At 52.0% G+C, this 11,494-nt stretch overlaps 3 protein-coding genes across 3 annotated transcripts; all 3 read right to left on the bottom strand.

Annotated features, from left to right (window-relative positions):
• Positions 1-50: 50 nt before the first annotated feature.
• On the bottom strand, positions 51-2,101 carry N7539_006785 (amidase; the record flags this gene model as incomplete). Its single annotated transcript, XM_056936386.1, has 7 exons — positions 51-602; positions 680-803; positions 867-1,288; positions 1,356-1,455; positions 1,521-1,594; positions 1,662-1,760; positions 1,823-2,101. The coding sequence occupies 7 exons, from the start codon at positions 2,099-2,101 to the stop codon at positions 51-53; spliced, it is 1,650 nt and encodes a 549-aa protein (XP_056788321.1).
• Positions 2,102-3,518: 1,417 nt separating this feature from the next.
• Positions 3,519-5,863, bottom strand: catA (catalase catA; the record flags this gene model as incomplete). Its single annotated transcript, XM_056936385.1, has 3 exons — positions 3,519-5,078; positions 5,150-5,575; positions 5,657-5,863. The coding sequence occupies 3 exons, from the start codon at positions 5,861-5,863 to the stop codon at positions 3,519-3,521; spliced, it is 2,193 nt and encodes a 730-aa protein (XP_056788320.1).
• Positions 5,864-8,352: 2,489 nt separating this feature from the next.
• Positions 8,353-10,406, bottom strand: N7539_006783 (AFG1/ZapE family ATPase; the record flags this gene model as incomplete). The annotated part of the gene is made up of 4 exons (XM_056936384.1): positions 8,353-8,724; positions 8,836-9,352; positions 9,455-9,911; positions 10,028-10,406. The coding sequence occupies 4 exons, from the start codon at positions 10,404-10,406 to the stop codon at positions 8,353-8,355; spliced, it is 1,725 nt and encodes a 574-aa protein (XP_056788319.1).
• Between the last annotated feature and the right edge of the window lie 1,088 nt (positions 10,407-11,494).

Here is an 11,494-nt window from a genome sequence, read left to right as displayed (position 1 = left end):
GGCTCGAAGAACGGAAATTACCGTCTCTTGTTTCAGAACAACCTCCAGGATCACAGCTTCAATCCCCTCACGCCATCTTTAATAATCTTATCAACGAGCTTCGCAGTCGCCAAGGTCTCTTCATCCTTGAAATGTCTTCCCGCGAGTTGCAGCGCAATCGGCGCGTTCTCGTACCTCGCCGGTGACTGGTACTTTTCCCATTCTCTCTTGTCGATCTCGTTTCGCGGGATGTACTTCTTATCCTGCTCTGTGAGTGCATCCAGCCCTGGATCCACAGCAAGACCCGAGGGGAACGTGACGGCAGGCATGTCCGTCATGTTCCAGATGGCCGTATAGTTCCAGTACTGAGATTCGCCCATCACGGCTGCCGCGGCTGGATATGCAGGGCCCAGGACAAAGTCGACTTGGTGCCATTTAAGTGCGGCCTGGTACTCGTCGCGATAGGTGTCACGCTCGTGCTGGAGAGTCCAGGCTTCTGGGTGGGTGAGGGGTGTTGGGCGAGAGTAGGATAGGGCCCATTCTGTTAATGGGCGAGCAGGCTCGCCTGACTCGGCGAGTGTTTTGCGTGTGAGAGCACCTCCGTCTGGGAAGTACAGAGCGGACTGGTTGGGGATAGTGTTAGTCTGGACGGGGTCTTCGGAGACAGCAGGATGGAGGATGGGTTTTTCTTTCTACTTACGATGATCTTCCAGCCGCGTTCATGGTCATATGGCTTCCAGTCGACGATGTTGATTCCCGCTCTGACAAGCTTCTCCTTGGCCATGCGCAAGGCCCGAGTGATCGGGGGGTGAGGACGGACAATTCTGGGTGTTGAATGTCAATGTAAAGTTTCCATTTCCACCGTCTCATCCAGCAGACTTACTTACCCATCATCCCACATGATTCCAATTGTGATGTCCCAACTAGGAATGACATTGCTCCAAGGCACGGGCATCAAGGACGTCTCCTCCTCCCAGGGCACTTGATCGAGAACCGCCCGCTGGAACAATTCCAGATCATCTACCGACGTACTTGCCATAGGGCCGACAACACCATGGATAGTCTCTTGCCCAATACACGCAACTTGAATTCCAGCCATCGGGTTTCGCATCGCAGTTGGACGAAACCCATATCCGCCACAGAAAGCAGCCGGGCAGCGAATGGAACCACCGATATCAGTACCTACACCTAGAGGCGAGCATTTGAACCCGATAGAAGCGCCCTCACCACCAGAGGATCCGCCCGGTGTCAAGGTTCGGTTGTGTGGGTTCAAGGTTGTCCCTGTGATGTTGTTACTGCAGCAAAGGTGCTGGTTTGTGTCAGTTCCGGCTGTACTCCTTCATAAACCCAATCCATGTCTTTCTAGGATTACATACCATCAATGACTGAGGTTGATTAGTTCGGACATGAAAGATTGCGCCGGCATCTTTCAAAAGTCGAAGCAAATGCGCATCTTCGGTGGCTATATTATCAATCCTTGGAAGAACGATTAGCATCACGAGCTGTGTTTATTTTTCGAAGCTGAATTGAGCATTGCGTACCAGGACACGAATCCAGTGTTGCATGTTTTGTTCTTCATTCCAACATGTTCCTTGACACTGATTGGAACGCCATGCTAATTTGAACAAAAGGAAATCCGTCAGTCTCACAACGGCGAGCACTCGATGTTGGGCCTCACTCACCAGCGGTCCTATCAATCTCCCTGTTTCCTTATAGAATCTGTCAAGTTCCCGAGCTTGAGCAATCGCCTCGTCGGCTAAGAATTCCGTCGCGAAATTCAACTGGAATACGATCATTGTCAGCTTGCTGGATGAACCTCGTCCATGGGGGTGAAACAGCCTACCAGCTGGTGTCCCACAACGGCTCGCTTCAAAAACGCAACAACGACCTCTTCTGCTGCCAATTTCCCCCGTCCCATCTCTCGTACCAACTCCGTCGCGGAGGAATCGGTGATCATGAGCTCATGCTCGCTCAGAGCACCCGATTCCCGGATGAAACGAATCACATTCTTCTGCGTGGTGGGTGGTAGCCGGGACTCGGGTAAAAGCCACTGTTTGGGAATCGAGTTCTGAAGAATATCTCGTCCCTTTTGCGCTTTTTGTTCCCAATTGTTCAATGACATTGTTGTCGTGCGTGTGAGGACCGAATGGACCAACAGTTCTCTTGCAGAAGCAGAAGGAAGGCCCTCAAGAAAAGAAGTCCCAATGCTAGCCAACAGGTAGTCAAGAGCACCAAGGGACCGATCTTAGGTGGAGGCGTGGGATACGTGTAAGTCTGACGTTTGTCTCCCTTGACTGTCTACCTTTATATAAATCGCTCACCCCGGTGCCACCTGGGTAACCCCGCAATTCAGTCTTATCTCCCCCCTCATCTTAGTATGTGCAGATGTTGATCTTCAAATTGGTAGAGCAATGATAGGCATTTGCCGGAATCCTCGATATCCGTTTGTATATTCCCCGCATGATAAGAGACCGAGGGGAGTCGAAAGCGGAGATGGTTCGCTTATCAGACCTTCCTTTGGTCTCACAGCCATGCAGCATAGACTTCTGTCCAACGTCGGGATATTTGCCGAGGTGGAGAAGTGGCCTAGCACTTTACAAGTCAGAGCTACACTGCGGACTGTGAGTGTGAGTGTGAGGGTGTGGAGTGCTATCGTATAGCTGTTTATGCCTCGGAGATAGCGGAAAGGTTTCCGCGGGTTTGATGCGGTACTCACGCAGTGGGAGCTGATCGGTGAGAACTAGAGATTCCTCGTAGACAGGGCTGTGTGACGACATTTCGAAGACACCGAGGGAGTGTACGGAGGTGTTTCTATAGGATGCGATGGGTTCTTTTCACTGAGCATGTCGTGCGCTTTTCCAATCTCTGCGCGGTGATGATTCTACCCTGGCGGTGGAGCCGATTAGCTTGACTTGTTTGATAAGAGCACCTGTAGCAACTAACCATTTCGAGATAAACTTGCGCCGTGAGCAATGCCTGCCAACTTGGAGACTGGAGTGACTGATGAGTTTAACAGTAAACTTCGAGTCCGTCAAACTTAGTTCAAGAATTGGGAAATCGGTTAGATAGTAGAGTACATGTGCCAAGATCTAATAGAACTCCGACAGTTCCAGAACAATTTCTCCATTTCCAAGTACCACCCGACAGCTACCTAGTAGGCCATCGTCCTATATTCTAGCACGAGACGACTAATCAATACGGAGATTCGGGATGGGCATCCATTGACAATTGAACTGCAAATTACAGGGTGGGTGCCTGTACGGACTTAATCTAGGATCACACGGTAGGTGTACCACCATTGACAACACTTGAACACATCAGCACACACATTTCAGTTCCAGTGCAGGTGTGGTGAAGCTACTCGCGGGACAATAGGCTCGGAGACAACAAGTTTTATACCATTGCGGGTAAATAGATGGATTTAATTATTCATGAAAAGACTCGCTATAAAACATTGCAGACATTCGTACTCATGACCCCCTTTGATTGGTAAAAAGTGGACCGGTCGTCGGCCAGCATCCATGCTGTCATCCTTTTTTTTAGGCACCGACCTGGTCAGACAGTCCATCCAACTCACGCTGCCAGTTACGATGACGCGAGATGTGCCAGATGAACTGCTCAGCCACGTTCTTCGAGTTGGGACCAGGTTCACCGGCGATCTTCAACGTGGAAGGTGCATCGCCGTATCCAGTCACCACACCGTAGGACTCGGTGAAGGAACTACCCTCAGAAGCCACCTCGACGGCATCCAGGCCAATCTGCTGCTGAATAAAGGGGACGGCCTCGTTGACACCACCAATGGCCTTAAGGTGAGAGAAGGACTCGGCGATCCAGTGCTTGGCAACACCGCTCTTGGCCAAACCCTCGGCGACGTGCTTGCCACCGGGGACGAAGGTCGCGTCGAAAAGGGTGGATCGCATACCGACGAAGAAGTGGTCGGGCACGACGGTGTGTCCAGACTCGGAAGTCACACCCTTGCGCTGGGCCCCGATGGTGAACACGAAGGCACCGCGCTCGGTCAGAGCCTGCTTCATCGTGGTGTAGGCGTTGAAGTCGAAGCCGTCGGCGATGAGGATGGCAATACGACGAGTGTCGATGACGGCCTTCTCGGGCATGTACTCCAGCTGGCTCAGACCCTTGGCCTTCTGGCCGTGGTTGGAACGAGGAGGCTTGGCAGGCACATCGCCACCGACGTTGGTCGCGACAGTCTCGGCGAGCTCGATGCTGATGGAGGCGATCCGTTCGGTCATGCGCTTGTACACGATAGGGTCATCACAGTGGTCCAGCTCAAAGGAGAATGCCTTGGCAACGTGCATCTTCTCAATCTCGGAAAGCGAGTTGTAGAAGGTCTGAGCTTGGTTGTAGTGCTCCTTGAACTTCTCAGACACCAGGCGAGCCTTGGTACCCTGGATCTTCTCGGCGTAGCTGGTGAAGCCACCCTGGGAGGGCTCTGCGGGAGGGTTGGTGCCGAAGCGGTTAGGCCAGTAATTCACAGTGCCCTTGGTGATACGGTGCTTGCCGGCGCCGTCACGGTTGACCAAGTTCATGTAAGGGCAAACGGGACGGTTGATGGGCAGCTCCTGCCAGTTGGGACCGAGACGAGAGATCTGGGTATCAAAGTAGGAGAAGTTACGGCCCTGCAGCAGGGGATCGTTGGAGAAGTCGATACCAGGAACGACGTGGCTGGTACAGAAGGCGGCTTGCTCGACTTGAGGGAAGAACTCATCCACGTTACGGTTGAGTTCCATCTGGCCAATGTAGCGGATGGGGATAAGCTCCTCGGGCCACACCTTGGTGGCGTCCAGGGGATCAAAGTCGAAGCTGTCGGCCTTCTCCTCGGGAATCAGCTGCAGACCGAACTTCCAGCGGGGGAAGTGACCGGCATCAATGGCCTCCATGAGGTCCTTGCGGTGGAAGTCGGGGTCCTGGCCACAGATCTTCAGAGCCTCATCCCAAACGAATGAGTGAACACCAAGCTCGGGTGTGAAGTGGAACTTGACCAAATGGCGCTTTCCTTCCTTGTTGACGAGGGAGTAGGTGTTAACCCCGAATCCCTGCATCATACGGTATGATCGGGGAATGGCTCGGTCAGACATTTGCTGCGTGAAGAATCATCATGTTAGCAACAGACCAAGAACAGCGAACACTGGATCGGGTTAGACCATCTTACCCAGTAGTTCATGTGCGTCGCCTCCGAATGCATGTACATAAAGTCCCAGAAGTTGTTGTGCGCACTCTGGCCCTGGGGGACCTCATTGTGAGGCTCGGGCTTGACGGCGTGAACCACGTCGGGGAACTTCATAGCGTCCTGGATGAAGAAGACGGGCATGTTGTTGCCCACGATGTCCCAGTTACCCTCGGGGGTGTACATCTTGACGGCGAAACCGCGCACATCACGGACAGTGTCGGCGCTACCCTTGCTGCCCTGGACGGTGGAGAATCGCAGGAACAGCGGGGTCTCACGCGAGGTATCAGTCAAAACACCGGCAGAGGTCACGTCCTCTGCGCTCTCGAAGAGCTTGAAAGTACCAAAAGCGGCAGAGCCACGGGCGTGAACTACACGCTCGGGGATACGCTCGTGGTCGAAGCGCATAATCTGGTGAGGAAGCGTTTGTTAGATACTAATGGACATTGTCTCATCATGCAGCGTCTGGGACTTCACGATGTCTCAACACACCTTCTCACGGCCAATCTGGTCTTCCAGAAGACTGGGGCCGGTCTGCTTCTCATTGACCACACGCAACCAGTGGTCGGGATCAGAGATCTTGACCCCATAGTCGGTGGTCATGTGTTGCTTGTCGTTCAACTCATAGGTATCCTTCTCCAAGTCCTTGATCTTGCCATCTGCGGACTTGGCGTTGTTTATTTGCTGTTGTGCAGACATTGTGTTGTAGTGTCTGTCTTCTTCAAGTGATCTAGTCAAAAGAAACAATCAGGCCAGCGGAGTCCGAGAGCCCCCTGCGCCCATTATTATATGGCCTGTCCATGTCCCCTCAGATCAAGTATCGTTGACAGAGACAGTTTCACTTGCATCCGTCCGGTTCCCCGACCATGATGTAATATCCACATCAGAGCCAAACCCCGAGACAGGTATATAGCAGGGCCGCACCAGTCAAACCGCCGAGAGAAGTAGGCGATCGCGTCTCCCTTGATCTGCTTACCCAAGCTGCCCACTTCTAGACTTCTCCGCGGTTGAGTGTCGGAGACTCGGTGTCCCAGTCAGGATCGGGGTAACCTGGCCGGGAACCTGCCACCAGAACTTGCCATCTGGGGCATCTTGTTGGATTCTACGCTCTGTGTATGGCGACACGAACGGACGAGACGATCACCGGTTGACTCCATAAGAGACTATCACCGCCCTCGACTGGTCCAATCACAAGCAAATGTCATAGAACCATGAGCAAACCATGACCCACGCCTCTGCAGAACTCTGCCGAATAGTTGAAATGCGTGCCTGTTTCAGCGCGTTGAATGACAGCGCTTGGGAATCTGGCCAGGTTGATTCGTGGGTCAGATTCCATCACCCAACTGCCCACTGCCTACTGGTTTTCAGCTGGTGAACCGCGACGGAACGATTGTGTAACTACTGTGTACTTGTATGAATGTAGTAGCAGTGGTAGAGACTAGAGACTAGAGTGAACCCCGCAATATTATTCCGCCATTTTGCACGCAGCGAGACGTCAAAACGAAGACTAATCCAGGCTTTTTACAATTACCTACCGGATCTGTCGGACGTTTTCAAGAAACCATTGGATACCGGCCGAGAAATTGGTGATTTGGCTCTTTCCAACTCAGTGCCGAGAAAGGGTCTTGCCTGTTGCCTCTCCGTGTGCATCTGCCGAGCACTTAGGTAGGCTGTGGAAGCCCACGCGCCGCAATTACTGATCAACTCGATGACTACCGAGGCCCTTCAAAGTTCACTGAGCTACGATCATTTCAAAGCGGAGTGAGAATAACAGTGTTCACCTTGGCAACAATCGACCAACAGCGGCAGTCTAGAACTTGATTCTCGAATGTGACGTCATTCATGTTCGGCACCAAATCATTTTCGGGACCGCATCGGGCGGAGCTTGTCGCATCCACACTTTATCAAGTCGTGCAACTGACTCGTGTGGGAACGCGGTAAAGTCTGAACAACTAGTGACTGTGACTCGTGAGTAGTACTGACTACTGATCAGTGACAGTGCATCCTCGCAATTCCAGCAGCTCGACCTGATGAAGACGTTCCTGGTGATTCAGAGCATGTAGTTGCCCTTGAAAAGTATTGATTCGCTCATCTTGATTTCGTCCGTATGTCATTTAGCCAGTCTTTGACCCTCTTTGGCGAGAGTCCATCCAGTGACACTACAAGGGGATGCTCAAAATGCAGATGGAAATTGCACATCAACTGCCAAAAAAGCTTGAGTGGTGGATATTGGGTAGCCACGGCTTGTCTCGATCTTGGAACAATTTCATCCGTACGCTGAAACTAGCGCCATTGTAGATTTAGATCCGCCAGAAGCGCTATGATCTGTCTTACACTAGCTTGATGCGGATGCTCTCTGTGATGCCTCCCATCTGGCGAGGTACGAGCTCCTAGCGATTGTCATGTTTGTCCGCGTCGTAACTGAACGAGCGATGCTCAAGTGCTTGTTCGGCAGTAATTCTTCTGGTTAGATCCAGATTCGGCGTCTTACCCTGGAGATCCCTGCACTCTGGTTCATAACATATCCAAGATTCGAGAGGCGCTCTGGGGCTCTCTGAGAAGAGTTTGAAGTCGCCGGCAATTGTAATCAAGCGCTCATGAAAGGGGTGCGAATTCCCGACATGGATGCTCTAGGTAGCAATCCAGCCCATACAGGTGCTCATCTACCAAATACAATATCTACCTACAGAGAATGTAGCGCCGGGAGTCTGGTGCATGAAGCTTGCTGTCACAGGCGCCTGCGAAAAACCATCTCGTTGGACATAACCTAGATCGTCTGAAGACAGTCTTGGCAGCCATCGAAGCAAACTAGATATGTAGAAGATGCGCACCACAATCTCAATGGATTGAAAATGCATCCGAAGCCTAGGTTTTGGTGAGATCGGAACCGGCTCGTAGAGCTTGCCCAGACTGGAGCAAAGACCTGGTTACTCCTTCGGTCTTGGAATCAGCTGCAGATATGATGACAAGGTACCTTACGTATCATGTAAGAAAACGATGTCAGTGGCTATTCAGGGCTATTTACATGGGATATCATAATCAGCTATGCTATGTCACAAACCACCAACAAAAAAAGACAAAGAAAACGATGATCACGACGAAACCCTCCAAAAAAATCCGCTTCTGCTTCAAAACCCCCCAAAGTCGATCATCCAAGAACAGGCTTCAATGTAGCAGACAAAAGGCAATCACATGTTATCCTCACTCCAATGACTTCTCGTCTTCTTCCAAGCCTCCCGTTCCTGCCTCCCTTCCTCCTCCGTCTTCTGCCCAACCCCCAAAAGACCGCGTTCAACCCACTCGCGACTCTCCATCTCCGTTAACCGTGACAACGCTCGCGCAAACGCGAAGCGCTCCTCGTCGCCGCTGAAAATAGAGCTGTTCTTGAGTGTTTGCTCGGACATGCCCAGGTCGTCCATGAGATTGCGCATCGCGTCGGAGATATCGGAGGCGGAGGCGGAGCTTTCGTCGCCGCTGTTCGCCTTGAGGGAGCTTTGGATGTCGGCCTGAGAGAGGAAGAGGTTCTCGAGGGGAACTTCGGTGGTAAGGACGAGTTTTGCCTGGGGAGGTTTTGATGAACGGGTTAGTTTGGTGTGAAGCCGATAAATCGAGGGAGGAGGAAGGGAGGGGGGCGTGATTTAGGTGGGGAGATAGGATGTGAAAGGACTTACCCTGCTCTCGTAGACGGCATCGATGAAAGTAATGAATCGGCGTGCCAAGTCTCGCTGATTCAAGTTCATTGCTGGGACTTCTGTAACGATGAACGCATCATAATGGCGAACTAGTTCGAGGTAATCCGCTGCACCGGTGGCCGCTCCAATTAACTGCTTGAAGGTGAAATGAGCCGCTTTCCCACTGGCCTCGGGGACACGAATCTTGCGGCCCCAGACGACGTGGGAAGTTTCATGAGGAGGATCGTCGATAGGGTCGCCCAGGAATTCGAACCATTTGTGGGCATGGCGTTCGGCCTCCTCGCCGAGGGGGTTGTGGTAGACAGCCGCGGGTGGACGGGGAATTTTGCGATAATCAGTGGGCGAGTTGAGGTTGATGACGTTGAGAGCGGTCTTGAGGAGGGTGATGCAGGGGATGAAGGACTCGCGCTGGATGCCGTTCTTGTATAGGTCATCTGGGTGACGGTTTGATGTTGTGACGAGGACGACACCGTGGGACTGAAGGAATGCAAGGAGTCTGACACAGTCAACATTTAAGGCCACATGATTCTCTCAGACAACAGCCATGACAAGAACAAGTTGAGCTGCGCTTGGGCGAAATCGGATCATGAACACATACCGTCGCAAAATCATAGCATCCGCCACATCCGTACACTGAAACTCATCAAAACACAAGACACTCGCTGTCTCAGCAATATCAGCCGCGACAAGAGGCAGCGCATCAAAGTCATTGCCATGCTTCATCTTCACCACATGCATGCGTTTATGTACATCCTGCATGAAATTGTGGAAATGAATTCGGGACTTGGTCCTGATGTTTGAAGGCAGCGTGTCGTAGAAGAGATCCATCAGCATGGTCTTGCCGCAACCAACATCCCCATACATATAAAGGCCGTTGGGGAGGTCCTTGTGCGCTCCTCCTGAGCTGGCGGCTTTACTGCTGCCGGAGCCGAAGAGGGAGCCAAAGAAGGACTTTTTGGCTGCGCGATCGAGAGATGCGACGCTGGGGTGGATAACCGGAGGTGGAGAGTAATGTTTGAGGGCTTCGAAGAGATTTTGAAGGTTTTGAATGATGCCTGCGAAGACATATTAAGTCAAACTGAGGCTAAAGATATGCATTGCGCGAGCTACACTCGGACTCTTGAAACATGCAACGTGCGACATGCGACATGCGACACGCACGTTCACTCACCTCGTTGATAAGGATCATCCCGTAAACGACCCTCCTCTACCCGCAGGTCATATTCCCTCATCGGCCCATCCTGGGAAGAACTCGGGTCCTTCGTCTCGAGTGTGCTCCCCTTGTGCGCCGCATTGGCGGGGGTCGCGAACCCTCGCTGCTGCTCACGGACAATAGTCGCATATGAGCCAGTCGTACTCCACAACCGATCAGTCACTCGAAGCGCCTCAGACCGGGTGCTGGCAAAGGTCGAGAGTGCCATCTCTCGGCCAGCGCGGGCACTTCCTGCCCCCACGCGATGAGGCAACAATGGCGCGGCCAGCGCGCCACGAGGACGAGACACCGCGCTTGGGACGCAGCCCGCACGGAGTCTGGGTGGTGCTCGTCTCATGGCTACAGAGTAGTGTATGGGCTTGCCAACTTTTGAGAAAAGCTGCAAGCCTGTGGGCACGAAGAGACGAGCGGTTGTTTTGCGGGGGTGCGGAAGATCGAGAGAAACAATAGCGGCGGGCAGGTGAAATTTGTAGCCGAGGTATCGCCGCAGGGCTTGTTTTCTCCGGGGAAGGCGGTTGACGTGCGCCAGGTACCGTAGGGCAGGGGAATATCTGGAAATAAGATACTCTATGCCTAATTTTCGCCAAGTGGGCTCACGAGATGAAACTGATTGAGAGAAGTGCAGCGCTACTCCCCCACCATGTGAGCAGGCTCAAAAATATGTACAAAACCACAGGGAAGTTACTGGAACATAAACTCGAGACACCGGCAATTCATCTGGCTCCGACGGGTGGCGCGGTTCCTGAGGCGGCAAGCGAAAACGTCCCGGCCGACGATCCGAGTCACGTGACGTCTACTCGTGTGTTGACTGTTGACTTTTGAGTCAGAGTGACCTGAGCGAGAGTGCCGTAGACAACATTATTTGTCAACCAACCACAAAGTGTATGGAATGTGCGTACAGCGTACAGTATGTGCAGTGAGAATAGGAGACATGTATGGTATTTGGCAAATATGCCCAGAAATTGACAAGCAGATAGCTTTATCCATGTATGCAAAAACAAGAAAAAGCATATGTACAGATGTATAATGCGCAAAGAGATCTTGAAACTCGGAAAGATGAAAAGAGATTTTCAAATGAAAAGGAAAAACGACTTCATAAGAGTATGAAAATCAACAGGTACCGCTGCTAGGGGAAACGCGGCGAAAAATGGGACCACAAAGTTCCTCAATAAGATAGGGAGCGAGCACGATCAAGGTAAAATGGCGTCAGGCGAAGAAACAAGAAAAAAATAGATTGGAGACACAAGGGAAAATAAAACGAGGTATAAAAGGGGATCATCTGAAGGGTAAAAGGAATAGGAAAGCCATGCCCAAACATCACACATCATTATCGTAGCATCGCGACAAGTCAACGTTCACTCAATGGAAAGATCGAAAAGTCATCGCTCGGGAAAGCATTAGTCAACAGAGAAGAGAGTGCATGAG

Source organism: Penicillium diatomitis (assembly GCF_028827545.1).
Source record: "Penicillium diatomitis strain IBT 30728 chromosome Unknown utg000009l_segment0_segment0, whole genome shotgun sequence".
In the NCBI taxonomy this organism is placed as follows: domain Eukaryota; kingdom Fungi; phylum Ascomycota; class Eurotiomycetes; order Eurotiales; family Aspergillaceae; genus Penicillium; species Penicillium diatomitis.
Note: the sequence above shows the minus strand (reverse complement) of the source record. Positions and strands in the feature narration are given on the sequence as shown.